Source organism: Parasteatoda tepidariorum, chromosome 6, assembly GCF_982258835.1.
Source record: "Parasteatoda tepidariorum strain Cologne lab strain chromosome 6, Ptep-v5.0, whole genome shotgun sequence".
Classification (NCBI taxonomy): domain Eukaryota; kingdom Metazoa; phylum Arthropoda; class Arachnida; order Araneae; family Theridiidae; genus Parasteatoda; species Parasteatoda tepidariorum.
Genome location: NC_141760.1, coordinates 73,021,705 through 73,045,153, shown reverse-complemented (window position 1 = coordinate 73,045,153; position 23,449 = coordinate 73,021,705). Strand labels below are relative to the sequence as shown.

General features: G+C 33.0%; 2 protein-coding genes across 2 annotated transcripts; both read right to left on the bottom strand.

Moving 5' to 3' along the window:
• Positions 1-14,461: 14,461 nt before the first annotated feature.
• Positions 14,462-15,440, bottom strand: LOC147808118 (uncharacterized). Its single transcript, XM_087166601.1, has 2 exons — positions 15,223-15,440; positions 14,462-15,134 (listed from the first exon to the last, which is right to left on the bottom strand). The coding sequence occupies exons 1-2, from the start codon at positions 15,373-15,375 to the stop codon at positions 14,835-14,837; spliced, it is 453 nt and encodes a 150-aa protein (XP_087022727.1). The 5' UTR covers positions 15,376-15,440; the 3' UTR covers positions 14,462-14,834.
• A 1,528-nt stretch (positions 15,441-16,968) lies between these two features.
• Positions 16,969-19,980, bottom strand: LOC147808117 (uncharacterized). Its single transcript, XM_087166600.1, has 2 exons — positions 18,636-19,980; positions 16,969-17,271 (listed from the first exon to the last, which is right to left on the bottom strand). Exon 1 carries the CDS (start codon positions 19,503-19,505, stop codon positions 19,041-19,043), a length of 465 nt encoding a protein of 154 aa, XP_087022726.1. The 5' UTR covers positions 19,506-19,980; the 3' UTR covers positions 16,969-17,271; positions 18,636-19,040.
• Between the last annotated feature and the right edge of the window lie 3,469 nt (positions 19,981-23,449).

Genomic DNA, 23,449 nt, shown 5'->3' with positions numbered 1-23,449 from the left:
GAATTTTAGGAAGTTAAACAATAGACAAAAAATAGGGCCTAAATATTTTCGATTAATGCATTTTAGGTGAAGGTAGATAATGCGTGTTCGTTAATATCTATATATCGTTAATTGTAATAAATAGAAATTTATTATAGTTTTTTTTTAATACTTTTAAAGATAGATTATTTGTCTGTAGATGGCACCACTATGGTAAAGTTTAAATTCAATCATAATAATATTTTCTTCAGAAATTTTGAATTAGTCTTTTAAAAAGGGATTTATGGGGTGAAATCTATGTAACTAAATTTATTAATATTTATTGAGGATGGTATTATAACTTGTATAGGGTATTGGTGGATTTATGACGGTTTTTCTCAGGGATCTTTTTTTTGGTTCTGACGTCCGCCGGATGCAGGATGACTCTGGACGTGGTAAACAGGTCAGTCTAGATTCTTTCGCCTTGTTGAAGGGAGGATAAAAGAGAAGCGATGAATGTGGCTAAGCGCTGTAGCAATAGTAATCAGCAGTAAGCAGGTAACCAGAGCAGTACCCTGGGGATACGGAGTTTGTCCGCTGAAGGAGTGGTTCGTGACAGTACCTCGGAGATGGTGGATGGTAACCTTAGGGAAAGCTAAACTGAAGTCTCTAGCGGGAAGGACTACCGGAATTAGCCGAAAGCCGATATCCTCGAGACGATGGGCCAAGTCCGAAGGAATCTATGCTGGACGTCCGGTGTTCCCCTTCTACATGCCTAAGCCTCTTGAAATTAGAATAGCTGGAGAAATTTCGAGATCCTAGCCGAGGAGTTTGTCCATGAATTCATCTACCATTCCGGTGGGCGGTTCCAGAGTGAAAGCAGTAAATTCCTTAGGGTACTTGTAAAACTTGAAATTTTATTTCGTTAGCATTTTAGAGGAATCATTTACCTTAAATTCTGAACTGTTATGTTGTGTTTTTTTTTGTGTAGGAGAACAATCAGTATTTAAGTGTGATTTATAGATATCATAAACCAAGTCAGTGTTTTTAGTAATGTTATATGCAGTTTTTATTTTATAAATGTCTTTTTTGAACTGTAGTAAATGAAGGTTATGCTTGAGAGTTATAAGGTTGCATTTTTGTTTTAATTAATGTATAAATGTTTATTCCCATGTTAGCATTTAGAAATGTGTGAAATTATGTTTTTTGAAGATTTAGAGGTGCAATAAAAATGAGTTTTAAATGTTAAAAGTTTTCTGTAATTCATTAGATATTTGTCTACTAAATAACCTGGGTAACCGTTACTAAATTTAAATTTTGAGATCACAGCCAAAGGGGTAACGGTACATAATACATGACATGATCCAAACGTTTAACAAGTCCAGAACGAAAAGGACCGTTAAAGTAGATGTACTACCATCTCATCGGAACTGTCAGAACAACAGCTGTTGAGTGGGAGTTATAGTTGGACTTACTTACAAGGTATATGCACTCGCAGCGCCACCTCATTTCATGTACTGGGAGGATGAACTACACATTATTCTTATTCCTTTCTTATTGCCCTGACCAAGGGCGCCGGCAGAATAATGTAAAAGGGGGTGCAACCCACTAACAAACTAACCCTCCCCCCCCCCAAAAAAAAATTTACAAATATTCTGTTATTACTGTTTTGTTATTACTTACATAATCTTACTTTACAATCTGTTAATTTTTTTCAACATACATTTTTTCATTGTTAACAAGATATTTAAAAAAAAGTGCGAATTTCTTGCACTTGCAAATTTTGCCACGAGAAACTATTGATGGCGCTGGCATAGCTACTGACTTTGAAACACAAATAACTACAAACAGTAGTTTCGTATACTAACGTGTTTGTGCACGCTTAATATTTGTATTTGTTGTGTTGATACCGTTTTATCCAGCTGTAGCGGAGGCTATCAAAATTGGCCTAACTCCTCCAGCTACTACGTGCACTATTGAACTCACTTTTAGTACAATGCGACGCATCAAAACATGGAATCGGTCTACAATGTCTCACGAGAAATTAAGTAATTTGTGCATGCTGAATGTGCATAAGAAAGGATTCAAAGATGACTCAGAATTCATTGAAAAAGTTATAAACAGATTTGGACAGCAAACAAGACGATTACTATTCTTGTTTGATTAAACAATTTAATTGTTATGTATCAATAATTATTTAATTACTTGTTTTTGAATAAAAATATTTTTAATAAAAAAATTTTATGACACAATTTTTTTTCTGTATCTACTTAATTGTTTAGAAAAAAAGCCAGAGGGGTGCAAGTGCACCTCCTTGCACCCCCCTGCCGGCGCCCTTGGCCCTGACTGAGTTTTGATATTTAGCTTTTTTAAGCTTCATTTTTTCTAGCAAGTTATGTAAGTAATTTATTTTAAATATATAATAAACTTACTTTCGTAATGAATTTACTCACGAGAGCAACTTAAAATAATAAGATCTTTTAAAATGTAAACTTGATAACATTTGTAGTATATGAGATGGCACCATTGAAATGCCTCTCCTGGTTAGCCAAACGCAGCAGATACGAAAATCTAATATAGAGACTATTTATTTCCTCATATATCCAAGTAAGAGTGCAAATGTCAATGACAAACGGTCACAATATATTTAATATTTGATTGCTTAAATTTAGAAAAATTAATGCAGCTGCATTAATTTTGATAGAGATATTATATAGTGCAATGTTTATGGACAAATCAACTTTGAATATGTATTAACAATATTTTTATGGGATATATTATAGAAAACTATCATCAAATTAGAAAACAAATTATTAACAAAAAAAAATTTATTATAAAAATCATAACACTTACTAGCTTCATAAATCTGGAAAATTCCATAATGAAATGTTGTTTATTTAAAAATTTTATTCTCCAATAATATATACATAGATTATCATTGATTTAAGATTATTCATTAATTTAAGATTACATTTCGCGCAATAAAATTTTATAATTGTAAGATCTCGATATGAATTTTAATATGTAGCTTAAAAACAGAATAGCTAAATTCTAGTTGAAATTATTCTTTCAAAACTAAAAAATACTTACTAGGAAAACGGTAAAAATTTTCTAATAATCAACACAAAGGATACTATTTCAAGTAACTTGGATGATTCTTTATAGTTGTTTTCCGAATTATGTAAATACAGAAATATATATTATTCTATAAAGACGAAGAATATTCTATAACTATTACAGTTCTGTAGGTTCTGAATAAAGTAAGCAATGTGCACTTAAATAACTTCCCTACAATTTATAATGAATTACAGACAAAAATAAAATGTATTTTACCGTAATACATACATCTGGAATAGTATGCGATCAATGTCGGAATCTAGCAGCTGCAAGTTTGTTGATATTAGGAAAGAAAAAAATTATTGAGAAATTGTTCTTCAAATGTTGATCGCGTTCTGTTTCAGATTCACTTACTAATGTTCCGGGTCATTTTTTTTAAGTTCTTCTACCTTTTCCTTAGAAAAATTTTGCTTCGTATTTGCTGCTGAGAAAGAGCGTCCTTCTCTTTCGATGATTTTGATAAAACTAATAAATAGTAGCCTGAAAATATCCATCCCTTTATAGGCTTATTCAAGCGTTGCGATAGCGAATTCTTGTATCCAATCTTACGATTTTAAAATTTATTTACAGTTAAAATAAAAGCTTTCTTCGTAGCTTTTACTGTTTTAAAAAATGGAAAAAGGTTCTTAGTTTTACCGAGTGAATATTTCATGATATAAATAAGATATAGATCATTATGATATATGATAAAAATAAATTTTTAAAAAAAATTTCTTTAAAGAAATTTTTTTAGTCTAACTAACTTACTATGTAATTTTTAAGTTTATTTTGAATATATTAAAGAAATACTTTGCCTAGCTTTTTATTTAAAAAAAAAAGCTTTCCAACATACCATACATTTTCTTTCAAGAAGTAAGATTTTTTTTAGCTATAATGATAAGAATATTTAAACTAGAAATATTCTTAAAACATGTTTTGAATTTATTAAAAAAAAAGTCAACATTTTAAGTGCATGTTTCGACAGTTATCTAAACTAAAGTGCATTTATATGTTTTCAGCTTTGTGTTGAAATTATATAATTCTAAATATAAATGTAAAGCTTAATGCCTTACATTTTTTATCTTCTTTAAAAGAGAAGAATCAGAGTGAAGACGCTTAGTTTTGAAAAGAACCGTCTTTTCTTTTAAAAAGAAAATAAGGTAAATAACAAAGAGGAGTTTTAAACAGAACAAAAAGTAATGGCTGTGAAATAACCCAAAGTTAGTTATGGTTCTGAAATTAAAAGAAACCTATAGTCATTATGAAATTGATCTAAAGATGGCAGCACTATACTAAATCTATGGCAGCACTATACTAATAAGAAATAACTGGTGCGGTGCACTGGTGTAATCAGTTTTCTTTATGGAACGGTCAGTAATAGCAACTGGTGTAATACAGTGCAAATAATGGAACGTGTCCCCTTTTTTTCTGTAACTGTAACTTTCGTCGCCATTTGATTAGAACTGTTTTCGTACTTCTTCAGTGAGAAACACAACAGAAAGTAATCTAAATAATGATATTTGTTATTAAGAACTAATTATTTCATTAACTTTTTCTGTTTTATGGTGACATAATGATTATTTGTTTTAGTTAAACGTGTAATTTAGCTTATTAAGGATATTGTAATGTAAAAATATGTAGTTGAAAATTCTTATAAACGGAACTATTGTTATTTTGATATTAAAATAATTTTATCGCTTTTGAAACCGTAAAGATTTTGGAAACAATTCTTATAATTAATATAATAACACTTGAAAGTCCTTAATTTGCTTAACTTATTTAGGGGTCTGTCCAGGCCGAATTTACTACCGTTTAGCGGTACCTTCACAAATTCAATTTTAGGTGAAACGGTAGTTTCACAAATTCAACTTTAGGAAAAATGGTAGTTTCACAAAATATTTTTTCTTAAAATTTTATTTTTGTATCCTTTAAGAAACGATAAATCTATATTTTTACCATGTTTTTGTATTGATTTTGTAATATAATTTTTAATTTTTCACAAATTATGTCTAAATTTTCACAAAATAGGTACCTTTCAGAAAAACCTAGACAGACCCCTGTTCATACTTTAAAGAAATATGTTCTTGTTATGCATTTTTTTTTCAATGATAATCATTAGGTTTATGTCAGTTGAAGTTGTAAAATGCAGAAAGCTTTCTCTTTTAACTCAATTACTATAGTAGATGTTCTGCATATTAATCCGTTTTAATTTCATGTGATAGTTAAATATTTTAATATTTACAAGTAAGTTTTTCCATTGAAAGTAAAGTTATTAAATATTATTTATAGTGCTCTTGTAGACCCAAAACAGTTTTTCTTAAATGATGGGGAAAAACTTTTTTTTGCTTTTTGAACCACAGACATTTTAAAAATTAAGAAATCAAAATCACGTTGCATTTTTCAATAGGACTTGTGTTTTGCAAACTACTTTGCTAGCAGTCATCAAATCAGTCTAAATCAATTAGCAAGAAATTAATAATTTGTACATTAACTGTATTTCTATTAATATCGATGATAATAACAGGGGTAGAAATGAAAAAAAATTTTAATTATTGGTTTTTCAGATCAATTAATGTCAAAATATATTATTATTTCAAACAGTTTTACACTGGTTCATTTACATGCCATTGTCAGATTTTTTCCCCCTTCAAATATTGAGATAATGTGTTCTTATATTACAAAATCATAGACCAAACCATAAAAAAACTAATAGTATACACTTTTTTTTTTTTTACATTGCTAGTCATGGAGACCACTGATAATTATTTTATGGTGGTCCGAACAAGATTTTGGTGATTTAAAACCATTGTGAATTTCGAGGCTTGAATAGTGTACCTGTTATTGTTTTATATGAAAGCTGTAATGTTAATTATACATATTTTTCATGAATTTTATAAATGTTACATGCATGTTGATATTCATAAGTTTTTGAAATGTACATTGTCTATGTGTAACCAGTATAAGAACTAAATACTAAGTAACTGAAATTTTTAAATATCACTAGGATCTCTAGACTTCAGCTGTGTTCTGACAATTACTGATGATAGTGAATCATTCATTTATGTGGTGTAACAGTTTAAAGCAGGTGAGTAAAAATTGAAATTTGTTTTTAAAATTTAGTTCAGGTTCTCAGAACTGGACGGGTAGAAGAGTCAATTAAAACCTGGTATCCAGATGTAGCAAATTTTTAAGATCTGATACATCTCTATTTTAAACCAGATTTTCAAATTAGTTTTTGGTTAAAATTTGCAAATTTTATAAAATTTAATGAGAAGTGAAATTTTGAAACAAGTTGCAGGAGAGCTTCTTACTAAATGTTCCCTGATTCCTGAAGTTCCCTGATTTGATTTATCTCTTAGTAGAGTTAATGATATTAGTTCAGTTAGCTATTCACTAATATAACAATTCAAAATAGTAAAAATAGAGGTTGTATTTTATGTTTCTTTCCCTTTTATTTAATCAATTTTTGGCTGATTTTAAAATTATTTTTCTTTTTATTCATTTCTTGAATTCAAGTATAAGGAATTGTGAAGAATCTCTTGGGAAAAAAATATATGAAGAATATTGCTCTCAAAATTTATTTTCTAGGTAACTTTTTCTATTTAAATATTTGTGTTTAATTTAAGTTTCTTCCAAATACAGTCAATCATATTGTAGACTGTACAAATTTCCTTATACTCAATATTTTTGTGTGTTGGTTTCGTTAATTTTGCATTAAAATTTCAAAATATAAAACAAAAAAAATTACTTTGCTACATTAAAGGAAAACACAAATTAAAAGTATCTTAAACTTGTGCCGGGGGTCAAGCAAAAACTTAACATGCCTTATTTTAATCTAAACTAAAACATTTAAAACAGTATCTGTCTTTGCCCAAAACTTTTAATTATTTTTTTGGCTTGTTCTGAAAGAGAAAATGTGACAAGCCTCTTTTCAAAATATTGTTAAAAATCTTTTTTTATTATTTTTTTTCCGTTATATATATATGCTGAAAGTTTTGATTTCTTTTTTCTATTGTATCTTTTTGTTCCAATATTTAAACAATATAAATGTTTCTTAGTTATTTTTTATTTCAGTTAGTAATTAAATATTTCAAAGTTTAAAATTTGTTTTTCTTTAATTTTTAGGTATGTTGAACTAAGTAGAATATGGGAGGCCTGATAGCTAAATGTGAGGTCTGTAATCCTTAGACTTCGGCAATAATTTCTAATCACAGGTTCAGCATCTAAAACGTCAACAAAAGACTGTCAAATGTTACGATGAGCAAAGATAACAAATATTTATCATTATGAGCCTGAAGGAATAGAACGTCAACTCGAAGTCTGCACTAGGTCCTCCTTGGTGCAGCCATCAGGAGGTTGATGTATGTCAACATCTACTATAAATAGCAGTCACAAGTTTGTTTGCAAGGTAGCCAGCCTTATGTCCACTGGGCAACTTATTAATGAAAAGCTTTTTTTTTTTAAAGATTAGTTCAGGTCTAACTTTCAAGACAATTTTAGGTGTTCTTTGATTTGGTGAGAACCTAGAACCTGTTATCATTCAAGCATTCTCAAAAGAGATGCATTCCATACTGGTAGCGTCTGTGAGATGGTATAACTTTGGGTGGACACGCAGACCTCAATGTCTTTCCATGCAGTGTCATGAATGTTCATTTCTACAGTGATGGCATCTTTGTTTATGTCCCTCTTTATTTGTTTGCAATTGCTGACAATTTCGTGTTATATGCCATTTCTGTTATGCCTTACAGAGCTCTCAAAATGAATGATAATAAACAAATCAGCATGAATTAGTGACCGGTTTGGAAGGAAGGCACATAGTTGCTCTCAGCTCTCCTCAAACCTTTGCCATGCTCACTTTTTACATAACTAGTAGAATGCATAATTAATTGTACTCCATGCAAATGGTACTTTTTCTACTCCACACTGACACCTTGGATGTGTTCATTTCATGCAAATTTCTATAACACCATAATTTTCATACTATCTTATGCACAATACTGCATGGCAGTTTCATTAAATAAGTCATTTCTATAAAAAGATATATACGTTTCCTGCACATTTCCTCAGGGGGTTTACTTTGAAGTAAACACGGGTTTCACATCCCCGAGGTACCCCAGTGAACTTGAAACTCCTCTCATTGCTAGTATCTAAAAATATGTTAAGTCATCATTGGTTGTAATTTTTAACCTATAAGTTGTGTATGTATGATCTACTTAAATCTAAATAGCAGAATGTTTTTAGATGTCTGCATCACATATTTTAAAATTCAAAAATTTTTCTGCCCAGTTAACAAGCACTGAGTGGCATATCAAGTGCAAAATTTATAATGAAGTTATTGCCAAATTATGTTAAATAACTTAATGCTTTGAAACTTGAAAATAAACCACTCTGCTGAAAAATAGAAGTATTTTGAAATGAAATGGGAGACTTTCTAATCTTTAACATTTTATTCAAAACATGGCAAACAATTAGAGAAGTCATTAGTTTTTTCCACAACTTATGATGTTACATCTTTGATTCATTGCAGATGAAAAAATGTTTGTATTTTAACATTTGGTACTATTGTGTTAAGCTGATTTTAAAATTTTCTTCATTGCCTGGTGGTGGGCCATTAAACTCGATATAGCTTGATTTTCAAACGACAGTAATTTAAAAGTTGCTATACAATATGACCGTATTAAAAGTTGATAGGAAATGGAAATATTTTATGGTTTAAACTTCCTCAAGCGATTTACTCTGAAGTAGACATGGGTTATTTCATGACCCTAAGGTGTAGCCTAGTGATCTTTAACTGCCACCAGTTTATTTTAATAGGAGGAAAAGGTCTTCACAACTATTGTCCTGTTATATCGTCCGTAAATAGCTTTCAAATACTAATTAGATTCCTGTTTCAACAAGCCTTTTTTGGTTATGTTTGTTCCAAGGTACACATTAACTATAGAAGGCAAAATGCCAACTGGTATAAAACAGTGGCATAGTGTGAGAAAAATTAGGAGGGATGCCATCTGCTTCAGATTCAACAAAGTACTTTACAAAACAGTGGAGAACTAACTAAAATCTGAAGGACACGACAGGTCATATCACAATCAACAAAGCGGTATGCCTGTGGATTATTTAGAAGTAGTGACAAGTTAAAGTTCTTTAAATCGAATTTATTAAATCAATCGCACATTGAAAGACTGCCGCTCAAAAATATTTATCCACTGTCCAGAGCTAGTTGGCATCTCTGCAATAGAATGCCATATTTGGCTGTTGTAAGGTTTCATTTAAATGAACGTACATGGTAATGCTAGGCATGTAATCTTCCATTTCTTTGACTTCGAGAACTTCTTGCAAGCGATCAATTACTGTATAAAATATTACTAAGAGTATTTTATGCATTTAACTTCCTCAGGGGGTTTACTTCTAAGTAAACATGGGTTTCACAACCCCAAGGTACCCCAGTGGTCTTCAACTGCTAAAAGCTAATATGTTGCCAAGTTAAGCGACCAGTTTGTGACTGTTAATGCTAGAAATTATCTAGCTTGATTTATTAAACACATAAATTAGTTCACTTGTAGCAATCACACGAAAATGCTTAATATCTTAAAAGGGACATAGATGAAATTGAACAATTCCTATATTAAAAATGCTCGCTTGTAGTTGACACACATCTCAATTTAAATTCTTCACGTATGGCATCGGGAATCTGCAAAAGCGTGACAAGTGGCCAAGGCATTGGTGACTTTTGACATTTTAAATTTTGGAGATTGATTAAGATATACTATCCCATCTTTCCGAAAACGCCATCCCTAAAATATAGCTAAATACTGTAGAAGACTCTTGATTGAAAAAAAAATTATTGAATACTGTCAAAATAACCACTATTTTGACTGAGACTGACCAGTGACGGTTTCCGGTTCGGACCCCAGGCTCCAGTTTGGATATCCTCACTAGGTGGAGCAACATTCTCTTTGGGTTGGCGTACTGGGTGAAGGCGTATCAGAAGGTTGTATACTACTGGTTCCGCCCAGAAGAAACAAAACACCGACCCGTGGCTTGGTTGACAACGGTGAGCTATGGTGGGTTCTAGGTTTCCACCAAGAGTCAGTCAATACAATTACCTGAGGCAGTACTCAAAAAAATAATTTTTTTTTAAGAAAAGAATTTTATTTTATTTACATGTAACAAAATCAATACATCAAATCTAAATTACAATAATTCCAGAAACTGTGCTTTTCAATGAATCCAGTTTTCCTTTTCTGTTGATGGCCATTCTAGTTCATCCAACAGTTTTCATTCATACTCTCCAGTCAGAATTTACGGACTTCCTTTCTGTTGATGGCTATTTTCAGTCAGAATCTCTACTTTTATCTTGACCTTTCTTCCAAAAGATTTTTATTATCGTCCTTATCCTTCGGCTGTTGTGAATCGCATTCTTCAAGAGAGACGCTCACAGCTGCTCTCGTATGAATACTCCGCCACCGTTGCCACCACCACAAAACTCACAAGGAGAAATAAATTTGAAATAATATTACTTAAACAATAATTGAAGGGTAATTTGAAAAAATAACTTGTACATGATGTGAAATATCTTAATAATCATTTAACAAGGTTTAAAAATTTCATTTATCATAATATATCAAATTAGCTGAAGAAAAAAATCGTAAACTGAATAAACTCAACATAGCATTAAAGATTTGTTCGGGATCTTTAAAACCAAACAGTAGAATTGGTGCTGCCGTCTGTCTGCTCCAAAAGAAACTAACTTAACGAATGTATTAAAAAAAAAAAAAAGCTGAAGCTTGTTTACTATATTAGATGGAAATATAATTAAATACATTTTAAAAAGAAAAAGTTAATAGCTAATTAATTTACGTATCTGAAAAAAAAACTGATTTTTAAAAAGAGAGTTAATATATTAAAGTTTATCAAAAATAAGAGATTATTCTCTCATTGTCTGTAAAAAGTTTATGTATCCATTTAGGATACCGATAATGGTTTTTTGAAGTTCGTCATTGGATTGAGACATTAGGAAATTGGTGAAATTGTTAACACCGTTTTTTAAGTCATTAACTTCGCAAACCTCGTCGGGGGCGATCAAAATTAATTCTTCGGAATATGTTATGCCAAATAATTAAACATTTTATTCCCTACAAACTGTTTTAAACATTATTACGTAGTTTATAAAAAGTTTCCTAAAATTTGGAGAAAAATTGAGACGCATGGAACATTTTGAACATTACGTTCACTCTTAAGAATTTCATTCTAAGAAAAGAGGATTTTTAATATAGTAATCAAAAATTTACTTCTAAGTACCAAAATCAAGTAAAATGATGTAAATACTAACGCTATATGTTGTTATTTTGCATGCTAAAGAATTAAAAAATATATCATAAAGTTAACTGACATAGAGAAAGACAGATAATATGAATAATAAACACAAAAACATTATGTATTGTGTGATATAAACACTGTTTGAAAAAGATTTATTGATATATGAAGTAATATGTAGAATTTTTATCTGAATATTATAAGTTAAAAACCACCAGAACAGTAGGTGGCTCCCTCTTTAACTTTTTTTTTTGTCGTCAGAAGATTTCTTATATTTTTTGGAATTTCTCTTCTGAAGATACTCGCTTAATTGCCGAAACCTCTTTTGAGAAGCCCTGCTTTTGTCTTTTTTCACAAGAATAGCTAACGAGGCATTGTTAGCATCGAAAAAAGATTCCGGTGAAGCTAACTCAAGCGACTTTGCGCATCCAAGATTGAACTCGCTTACAGCAGACGTTACGTGACAACAATGCTAATTCACAGCCATTCATTATGAAACCAAAAGTCAAAATTGAAGTTTTTAAATTTATGGTATTAATATTTTATGAACAATAAACTGAAACAATTAAATACCCATAGTAGTATTAAAATATGGGAATTTAGTAACTTAGTGACTCCTTTCTTAAATGCTTAAACTTAGCTCCCTACACAAGAAGCACTGAGCTGAATGTGAATCCTCTTACACCAGATAGTAATATATACAGTAAAGCATTTTCCAATGTACAGAACAAGATGATTTCTTTTCTACCTGAACCAAAAAGTGGCCAAAATTTAGCAACAATTAAACAGCGGCCCACAAAATATTAAAAAATAAGTTGACCAGAAGTTTACTTACATAAAACTGCCTCTCGGGCAAACAAATAAAACTGAAATGGGAACATATATACACCAATAGAATATTGAGCATTTATTGAAAAGTAATAATAAAATAATGAAGTTGCACCATTGTATAATTTACACTGATTAATGAGATATTAGAAGGCAATATTAGTAAATATAGGACAATATTAGAGGACATAAACACACACAAAAAGAAAACAAAAGTACATATTTTACATTACTATTTCCAACTTGTCGTTTTCTATAATAACTTTTTCCCAGGATGGAATTTGGGAAAGGAGAGGCATACTTAAACCTCATGCTATCAACATCCTCCTCACTAAACACAGTCCGATTTGCCACTCTCTTAACGTGACAATAATCTTGAATCGGTACAGGGTCGAGGCAAGATCTTTAATGTTGTTTCTGCCTCCTCCATGCACATTGTAGGTCTGTACAGGACATCTCAAAACGTGTCGCATCATTTCTACAAAAATGAAGTTTAAAAACATCATTATTTGCTATTAATAACTGTTAATAAGCAGAAAATAAAATAAAAAATTCCCATTATAAATTAGACAAACAGAATAAATAGATAACTTCTGCTATTATATATACATTAAATATAAATATTTTCAATATACACTGGTTATCATAAATTAAGGAAAATTCACAAAAATCGCGATAACTCAAGAAATTACACATGGAATTTTATGAAACTTACCCACAATATACAACACATAGTAAGGTATTAAACAACATAAAAAGAAATTATCAGACATTAATAGTAGTATAGAAATTAGCACATGTATAAAATAAACAAATTGGAAGTATCGGTTTGCAATAGAAAAAGTACCTTTAATATGGAATATGATTGCCTCTAGAAGCAATACAGCACAAACAGCGATGTGTGATGCTTTCAATTATGCGGTCTATCAGTTCAATAGGAAGTGAGAGCCATTGCTCTTGTAAAGCAGTTGCAAGCGTGGCAAGGGTCTGAGGGGGCGGATTGATGGCAGATACACGCCTCCCTAGAGCATCCCAAACGTGCTCGATAGGATTCAAGTCCGGGGATCGAGCTGGCCACTCCATGCGAGTAATTGTTTCCTGTTGAAGATAATCATCAACAATGCGAGCTCTGTGTGGTCTTGCATTATCGTCCTGTAACAGGAAGCAATCACCAATTGCCCCGGCATATGGGCGCACATAAGCATCAAGGATGTTGTCTCGATAAACCTGAGCATTCACGGTTCCCCTTGGAAAGACATGGAGGTATGTGCGCCCTCCTAAGGATATGCCTCCCCAAACACAGACACTGCCTCTTCCGTATGCATCTCTTTCACGGATGTTTGATGGATGATAACGGGTCCCAGGTTCTCTCCATATCAAATAACGTCTACTGTCACTTTCTAGACTAAACCTGGACTCATCCGTAAAGAGAACAGGCCTCCATTGATCTGACGTCCAGTGGACATGTTGTCGGGCCCACTGCAAACGGTCTCTCCTATGGCGTGATGTGAGCGGCACGCAAATGGCTGGTCGTCTCGCATACAGACCACCTTCGTGGAGCCTTCTGCGCACAGTTGACGTTGACACCAACCTTCCGGTGGCTGCAGCAAGAGAGGATCTAAGATGTGTCGGAGTAGCGGTTCTATTCCTGCGTGCACTTAATGTCAAATATCGGTCATCGGCACTGGTCGTAACAGTTGGCCGTCCTTGACTGAACCTCCTAGATGCCGAATCTGTGGTTTGAAATTGCCTCCAAAGTCTATGAACCACAGATGGACTCACATTTAGCCATCTGGCCACTTCTGATTGACTCTGCCCTGCCTCTAGTCTCCCGATGGCTCTCCATCGTAGTTCTTCAGGCAAATGATGCCTAGAGGTCATTATTACGAATTGGCTATCTCAGATTTTCAATGTCGCAATCACAGTAAAATTTGTGTGCTTTCTCTCAAACTTGGACTTTTATGCTCCAGGCAGATGACGTAAGCCGAGTGCAGCGCCACTAATTTGCATATTGCAATTTTACTCAGCTACTCTTAGTGGACAACATATGCAAATTTTGCACGGTTTGGCTTACTTTTGAAAGAGTTATCGCTATTTTTGTGATTTTTCCTTAATTTATGATAACCAGTGTATTTTGAAAAAATCTGAAAAATTGAAAATAAATAATATTTAAGAAAAGTAAATAAAAGAAAAAAGTGAAATGAAACGTGCAGTGATTTTCAAAATAATAAATAAATAAAAACCTTTACTATCTTGTATCCCTTCTCAATAGCTTTCTTCATTTCTTCGGACACTCAAGTGCCCACGAATGCTCTTTCGTTATCATACTGCATGCATTTAGATTGCTGGCTTGCGTCACAACACTTTTTACAGAGAGGAAACACTAACTTGCCGTGACTTCTGTACGGCAACACTGGGTGATACAATTTCCTTGGTGGAATAACTTTGCTCTTAATCAGTCCGAAATACGAGGAGATATCTTCAATCTGATCAGTAACAATAACTGGATGACTAACAGGGTAACTGTAATAAAAAAAAATAATGAAAAGAAAATTATATATATAATAAACATTCGCAAGTATATAACAAAAAAAAATTATTGTCGTGACAATATTTATTGCACCAAGGGTACAAACTTGTCAAATCAATGTACTTAGCACGCCCCTCATAAATGAGCTTAACTGCGTTGGTACGTCCACCAAAAAAAGCATCTCTTGTCTATCCTTGATTTCCAGATTTTCCAAAAAATTTTGAAGTTCGCAATTTTTCTTCATCTCACTGAATTCGTGCTCCCACCTTTCTACTAGTTCATATCCTTTTCTTCTGAGCCTTTCAGATATTTCCATCGATTTGCTCCTTAACCTCTCCATTGATTCGCCAGACACAGGATTAATAGAATCTGAATCGAAACACTTTTCGCACCCGTGAAAAAAGCAGCCCTAGAATGAGAAAAAAAAATCTTACGCCTATTCAATATATATAAAAAGAAGGGACGTTGACATTTAAAAAATATGAATATATACTTACGTGATATTGGTATACTGTGTTTGTTTCAAGCATTACTTCTCTCCCATTTAAAGCGTGTTTAATAATCAGGTTATTCCTAAAAGAAATATACTCTAGCCACCGAACTCCATCTAAACTGTAATTGCCATTTGCATAACCATGTACAGGAACCATGGCAATTGTATGTGTTGTAACGTGAATGCTTCTGAAGTAGACCGTACATGATGCTGCGATAGTCACATAGCTGAAAAAAAAATAAAGCAAAAATTAATATCTTTGCGAATTCAAAAAGAAAAAACTTAAGAAATCACTTTTTTCATACACTATTAATATATTACCAAAATGGATCGATGTCACAAATTTTGATGGACAGCTTCCTAAATTCTAGGCAACACTTTCTCAGTATGTCCACATCTCATCTGAAATTTAAAAAAAAAAAAAGCAGAGCTTAAGTTATCAAAGCGAAAATGCATTCATTAGTAGAATTTATTTAATGAGTTCGTCCCTTACCGACAATATCTTTCCACTTCCTTTTTGAAGTCAAAATCATCATCTTTATGATCTTCATACCAGTGTAGAAACTTTTGACGATTTTCAGTTGACATTGCATCGGGACTGTAAAAAGACCTCTCAGGCATGGGACCAACATAATCGTAATTTGAGATCAAATATTAAAGCAAAGATGAACAAGCTTCCATAGGACAGTGGTTTAGATACCCAACTACTGTCCCATGGATACTTCTTGTTAGGGCAGGTTCGATCCTGATGGACAATACATAAATTTATTAATAATATTTTAAAATTTTTAAGATTGAAAAAATAGAACTGCCATTTTGCTATTCCTTTTTTTTCCGTTTCTGATATTCATATATAGATGGCGCCATCAGATGATTAAAAAAATTAATGCTTGTCTCTGATTAATTTAAAATAATTAATAATTTAAGCGATAAAAATTAATTTACTATACAAAAATTGTCAGTACCAGATGATATCATTTTTTATAACATAACTAAAGTATTGCCACCGGAGAAAAGAAATGATATAAGCTGAAACTATATCCCTTTCTGCTAAAGTGAAGAAGTAGGCAGTTGATGACGATCTTTGATGCATGTTTTTAATTCAGCAATTAAAAAATTTGGCAGAATTCTACTGCTCTTGACAGCAATTTATCATGTAGTAATGTGCTAATCTTCCAGTACCACTTAATGTGATATAAAAATTTCAGTTTCCCTATATCTATATATCATGTACACAATTTTGGCATTTCTCAGAATGGAATGCTTCTTGTTGTGTAGTTAATATATCAATAATAACGCCTCTTTTTTCTTTAAAACTTGATCTGAAAAGCATAAAAATAGCTCAAATATAAAGTTCGACACATAAACTGACCAGAAATTCCAAACATAATGTTTTGCAAAATACAGATTACTCCATGTACAAAGCAATTTGTTCATTCACCCACAGCATTGTCTCTTGTAAATTTTTACAACATTTTAAACGAAAAACATGTCTTATAATATTGATTCAAAATTATTTTTAATAAACATGATAGGAACATTATAATCACCTTTTTGGAAACTTTCTTCCATTGACATGGCTCGCTAGTGCAAGATGGATTCTTCAAACCCTCTTGTATTCTACTGTCTACGGTGAACAAAAGGCCAGCCACATGAAAGAATACCTCTCCTAACCTGTATAAAAAAATATTTCAATGGTTAAATGGAACTCAGCAGTAAGTGTTAGTCCACTTATAAAAAAAAAAAAAAATTATGTAAAAACGGATGCTTAAAGTTATCTGTCTTCAGTTATATACTTATGATACAGAAATAAAATTAATTGCTTACCCTGCCATACATGTGCAATGAGCACATATAACTTTTCCAGTCATTTCTGCTGTAGCCCAAGGCTCGTGAAACTTCCTTAAAGTCTGGCTACTTTTTTTAATGTATTTCTACAGTAAAATATACAACTTAAGTTAGACAATAATTTTTATTCGTTCAATTTATTGACAAATTTTTTGTTAAATTTTCAAATTATGTCATCAGTAAGATACATATAAAACTACAACTACTCAATACAGGGTGTCTACAAAAGAACTCCGGGGTTTTGAGGCAAAATATTTTAATGAAATAAAAAACATACATACATGTTTTATACATGACTGAAAAGCTTACATTTTCAAGTTTTTTTTAACACTTAGTAAAGTTCTATATGAGCCCCGTTAGTGGCAGGGCAGACGTCTAAACGGTATTCTACCTCTTCCCATGTCCTGGCGAGCATGTCTGGGGGGACGGTTGCCACACAATTGACTATTCGTTCCCTGAGATGTTGAACATCACGAATTTTCTCTGCATACACAAGATTCTTGATATGCCCCCAGAAGAAAAAATCCAACGGAGTCAGATCAGGGCTCCTTGGAGGCCATGGAATAGGTCCCTCCCTTCCGATCCACCTGTTGCCGAGCCGAGCGTCCAATGCCTCACGCACACGTAAACTGAAGTGTGGCGGGGCCCCATCTTGTTGAAAGTAAACTAAACCCTTCTCCGCGTCAATGTCATCTAACTGAGGAAAAAGATACTCCTCCAACATATCACAGTAGACATCACCATTGATATTTCTTTCAATAACAATAAACGGACCTATGATTCTGTCATGCATAAGCGCACACCAAACATTTACTTTGGGCGTGTCGCGTTCGTACTCGACGAACTCATGGGGCGGCTCAGAACCCCAAATTCTGCAATTGTGCCGGTTTACGTGACCATTCACATGAAAAGAAGCTTCGTCACTAAAAATTACACTGTTTAAAAAACCATTATTGTCATCAATTTTATCTAGCATTGAAACAGCAAAGTCGTATCTCTTAACCTTGTCTGCTGGTTTGATGTGGTGTACAAGTTGAATCTTGTAAGCAGTTAAACGTAGTCTTTCATGAAGTACCTTACCGACAGTTGATCTTGGTAACCCCAACTCCAGGCTCCGTCTTGTCAACGATTTCTTAGGGCTTCGAAGGCATGAAGCTCGGATTCTGTCCACTTTCTCTTGAGACGCACTCGGCCTATCCGGCGACTTTTGCTTCAAAACACTTCCTGTTTCCTTAAATGCACTGAACCATTGACGAATGGTTTTGTCAGAAGGCGGGTTAACACCATAGTTACGTCGAAAGTTTCTTTGTACGGTAACTAAAGACTTCGTTTCTATGAGCCAAATAACACATTGAGCCTTTTGTTGCGGAGTCGCCATCATTTCAAATTTCGCGATGTCCTTTCAAGGTCAACGCCCTGCAGCGCCGCCAACAGTTGATACTAACATTCCCAATTGGTATGAGTAAAACTTTTTGAGCTACTCCTTTCAGAGAAATAGACTAAATTTTGCTATCTTTTATAGTTAGTGAGATGTGAATTTTTAAAACCCCGGAGTTCTTTTATAGACACCCTGTATAATTGACTGAAAAAAATTATACACACAATATATAGCCTAGAGTATACAGTATACCTAAAATTAGACTAAAATGCAAAATTTTTTGCAGAATAAAAAAAATTGACTGTTTCAAAATACCTATTTTTGCTGATTTTCAGCAATTAAATTTTACTCCTGATTTCAAAATGAACTAAATTTGAGGTTTACTGTATAAAACAATCAATGATGTATAAGCCTACCAAGTTTTGTCTTTTTAAATTGCATAGAACAAGAGATATATGTACCTAAGTAATAAAAAATAATGTTTTGAGAAAAACAGATTTAAAGGTAAAAAAACATATATTTAAAACTCTCCAGCACCATAACTTGTTTTATCTCGACTTTCTTCAGCCTCACATTTCCTTTTTTTTTTTTTTTTTTCATTGTTTAGCCTCTTTGGAAGCTAATTTTGTGGCCAAATTGGCCACGTTTACTCTCTGTACGTCGATCGCTTTCATAGACTTTAACATTAAATAACCAGGATCAATGCCTAAATGATTCATAACATCCATTCTCTTTTGAGCTCCTTCATTGAAATAAATTACAGAATCCATTACTCCAACATTAATGGTTTTTAATCCGTGAAAGGATGTTTTTGGAAGTCGATCCCATACACAGCTGTTGAATGACTCATTAGGATTCTGTGTCTTTCCATGAGTGCATTTCACGAGAAGCTTAGGGTCACTCAGTGCCCTAAAAACAGGTTTGATACCCAATAATACGGCTTCATGCAAAGAATTTTTATGTGTATATGGTTCATTAGTGTGCTTGGATTTATTGAATTTGCACCATGTATCGGGATCATTCGGGCACAGGCCATGTTGCGGGTTTTCATCTGTGGACATATATGAAAATAAATTGCCCAAACAGCTTGCGACATATCCGACACAGGCTTATTCACATTCCTCCTGATAGCAAGGCCATAGTATAACTGAATAAGATTAATTTCCTTATCTGTTAGAGGACCACGGCCAGAAATCCCTTTCCCATCTGACAACTTTTGCTTTTTTAAGGAATCTCGCAATTTACGCAGCCTTGCGACCATCCTCTTTTGCACATGTCCTATGCATTCAAGTTTATCGATGTGCACATCACCATATACTTTGTCTGCTACCACTTGATCATAGGCCTTGCAATCACCATCCCCCAGGTTATCCAAGTAACGAACAGAACGTTCAGTTTCCGATCGCCGAAACAATTTTTGCACTCCTGCTACTTCCATACCTCCACTGGTACCTGTGTAGTTTTTATCACAATCGTGAGAGCCAGATGAGGTTGTGCATTTAAAACAATGTTTTGATAAGCACTCAAAATCCAACACTTTCCCATTTTCAAGAAAGGTGCAAACTACTACTGCATTTAAAGATGTATGACTTCTCTTTTACCACGAGCCGTCAAATGCTGCTGCGATGTCGCGATTTCCTGAGAGACACACTGTTTCTTCTGTTGCATTTTTCATTGAAGAGGTAGCAACAACATTCAAACTGGAAAAGAGATCGACTTGGTTAGTTTGAAATCGCTGTGGAGGTGGAGGTACGTTCAAAGTTCCAGTCAACACATCCCCAGCTTTCTTTCCTTTACAAATGCACCTCATTCCATAAACAAATCTACAGTTGATATCGTAGAAATGCTTTGACTTTTTTGATGTTATCTGCACTTTATAGAAAGTCTTTCATTGAACCGAATCTGATACAACCAATACCATGCCAATATCACCGACAACGGGCCGCCAAGTAAACGACCTAATGTGTTTGCTGGGATTTTCTAGTTTTTTTTCCCCCTCGAGTCGTCTTCGGTTTAGTAGACTTCTTGGTATTTCATGTAGGCATCCTGGCTCTTCTATGACGACGTAAAGTATCTTTTTTTTTTATTATTCTTTGGTTTACAGATGCGACGGGGTCTCGCTGTGCGCTTTTTCCCTTTCGGTGTACCTGGCATTTGTTCTTCGGGTACCTCCTTTTTTGCGTCAGAATCTTCTTTTTTTGTTTTTGTTTAATTTTCTTTATTGTCTATAGTTAAACTTGATGATATTTTCCAGCTCCAAAATCTGTACCAGCTATTTTTCATTTTACGAGTATTAAACGGGACGAGAGAAATTCAAAGACGGAAGAATTTATTGCAATTATATACAAGGTCCGGCTATTAATTTCCAGGACTCATAGAATAACTCAGAAGAAAATAAAATTAAACGCATAGCCATGTAATATTATTCGAAGTAATCCCCATCAGCCGTAATGCACGTCTGTGCTCGGCTGTACAAATTTCGGAAAGAAGTTTTAAGGGGACGCGGTACCTTTTCTTTCAAATCTTTTATTATTAACCTTGGTGACAATTTATTGATTGAAATATATTCTTAAGGATTATGACGAACTTATCCTAAATTCAGAAATTTGAAAAAAAAATTTTTTTTCAATTTTTTAAAAAAATTTCAAAAATTTCAGCTATTTTTTAAAACACTACTCCTCTCTCAATTTTCCTTATTTTTCCATGAAACTTTTACAATATCATCATTGAAAGGTGCTTAACAGAAAATGGTATTCATTTTATAGAGAGATGTTTAGAAATTTTGAAAAAGATTATTTTCTGAGGCAATGTAGCGTAATAGCATAAAAATTCAAAAATTTCAAGTTCGACAATTTTTTAAAAAAAAACTTTCAAACTGATTAAAAAATCCATACCATTTTTAAATCATCATAATATCACAAACTTGTGTATCAAATATCTAAGTATTTCAAGCAATAGTAAAAAAGCCTTAGGCTTTTATAGAAGGCGGAAATTTAGAAAAATTGGTTTTGAGAAAAATGGGTTTAAAGTTTCTATTAGCCACAAAACAATGTCAAAACACAATTAAATTATTCGAAATATTTCTTTATAAGAACTTTATACACTCATAAATAACTTCTAAAAGGTATTTAGCATAATAGTAAAATATGATATTACAAATATTTCATATTGTGTTAGCTACTCATGTAAAAAATAAATTTAAAAAAAGTGGTAAAAAACTGAATTTGATAGCTCCATGACCACCACTTATCTCAAGAAAAGCTTGTACTGCACGTACGTTTACATCGAACAGTCTTCTTGATGGCTTCGACATCTTGAATTCCTGTCCCCTTCAGCGAATTTTTCAGCTTAGGAAACAGTCTGCTGGTGCTAGGTCTGGAGAGTATGGTGGATGCTGCATCTTAACGACACCATGCTGCTGGGTTAAGAATAGCCTCACAGGCAGAGCAATGTGTGGAAGCGAACTTTTTCAATTGCTTCGGGCGTGCGTAACGACTGCGGCCAACCTGTGTGTGGATCATCTTCCACGCTTTTGCGCAGTCCCGAAAGCTTTTAAACCATTCAAAAGTTCTTGAGCGACATAATGCTTCCTCGCCGTAATCTTGTTTTAACAATTTGTAGGTTTCCGCAGCTGTCTTGCCCAATTTGAAGCAACATTTAATGTTTATTCTTGCTCCATTTTCACTTCGACAACAGGAATTTAAGAGCTACGTTTTAATGCGCCTTTCTACGAGAACCACTTACTTCAGCATGGTGCCGATTGCACTGCACATACGCAAGAAAGCACTCTTCAATATGCAATCATTAGCGCCATCTTCCGGCTTTTCGTTCTCCTACAGTTACGTCAGTCCTGGAAATTAATAGCCGGACCTTGTATAAAATGATTCTGTAGAAAAGATTTTAAAGAAATTTTTTAATTTGAGTAAAATAAAAATCTCGTTGCAGAATTGCTTTATGACACTTACTTATACACACGACTAAAATTAATTTTTTGTATAAAATAAAAACACTTATGACAGCATCCGAAATAATCAATTGGGCAAAGAATTAGATAGAATTTTGACATGCCAGCCTAAATGTCATTTTTACGTTTCTTTATAATATAACAGTTGCCCGAAAAAGCTGTTTATTTGAATGTTCGATGAATTAATGACATATCGTCGCTTTGAAACTAAACCCTTGTAACTCAAAAAAGTCGAAAAATGAGATTTTTGGGTCATTTAGTGTAAAAAAAGTCACCCTTTTAGAAAAACAACCTGTTCTCTTTATAGTTCCATAAAGTTAATTTAGAGAGCAGATAAATCGTCATCGCATTGGCGCGGAAAGTTTGAAATCGCTCACCTGAAAAACTTGCTTTTTTGAGTTACCACGGTTTAGTTTCAAAGCGACGATATATAAATTCAAAAAAATTACCCTTATCAAGTATTCTAAAGAAATTCGTATTTTTATCAGACCTGAAGCGAAATCTATAACACCTTCGAAAAATGTTCGGAAGAATATTTGGTGGTACATTAAGTGAAGAACTTTTGGTATACCAAAGATAAAATTAATTTTCTCTTTTTATTTGATGATCAATTAATTCTATTTGAAGATAAAATGACGAAACATTTTCTTGTGTTGTTAGTCAAGAAAGGACTAAAACACTCATTATCATCAGATGCAGAGTTCCAGTGTTCTTGTTTGTCAAATGGTAGTCCAAATTTTGATAGCAATATTCTAACCTCACAGTTGGAAACGAGTTAATAAAAAATAAAGTAATAATATTTAAAATTATTTATACAATTTTTACCCAAAAAGAAAGCTAGGGTGAATCGCTATAACCATTCATATAGTTTAAATTTTCACTGAAATTATTTAAAAATAAAATAAATATTAAATATTTTGATTAAGCAACATGTTACGGCCAAAGCCCGAAGTCGGCCTAGAACGCTGTAAATTAGCTGGCCAAAGTCCGAACTTTTTTTTGATTTTGGAAATTGGCCGAGGATTTCTGACCAAAGTCCGA

Excerpts from the sequence above, each read along its gene's own strand:
- LOC147808118 (XM_087166601.1), bottom strand. The coding sequence starts at position 15,375 with ATGGTTCCTGTACATGGTTATGCAAATGGCAATTACAGTTTAGATGGA. Across the intron at positions 15,135-15,222 it reads ACACAGTATACCAATATCAC|GGCTGCTTTTTTCACGGGTG; the intron begins GTAAGTATATAT and ends TTCTCATTCTAG.
- LOC147808117 (XM_087166600.1), bottom strand. The coding sequence starts at position 19,505 with ATGTCCACAGATGAAAACCCGCAACATGGCCTGTGCCCGAATGATCCC.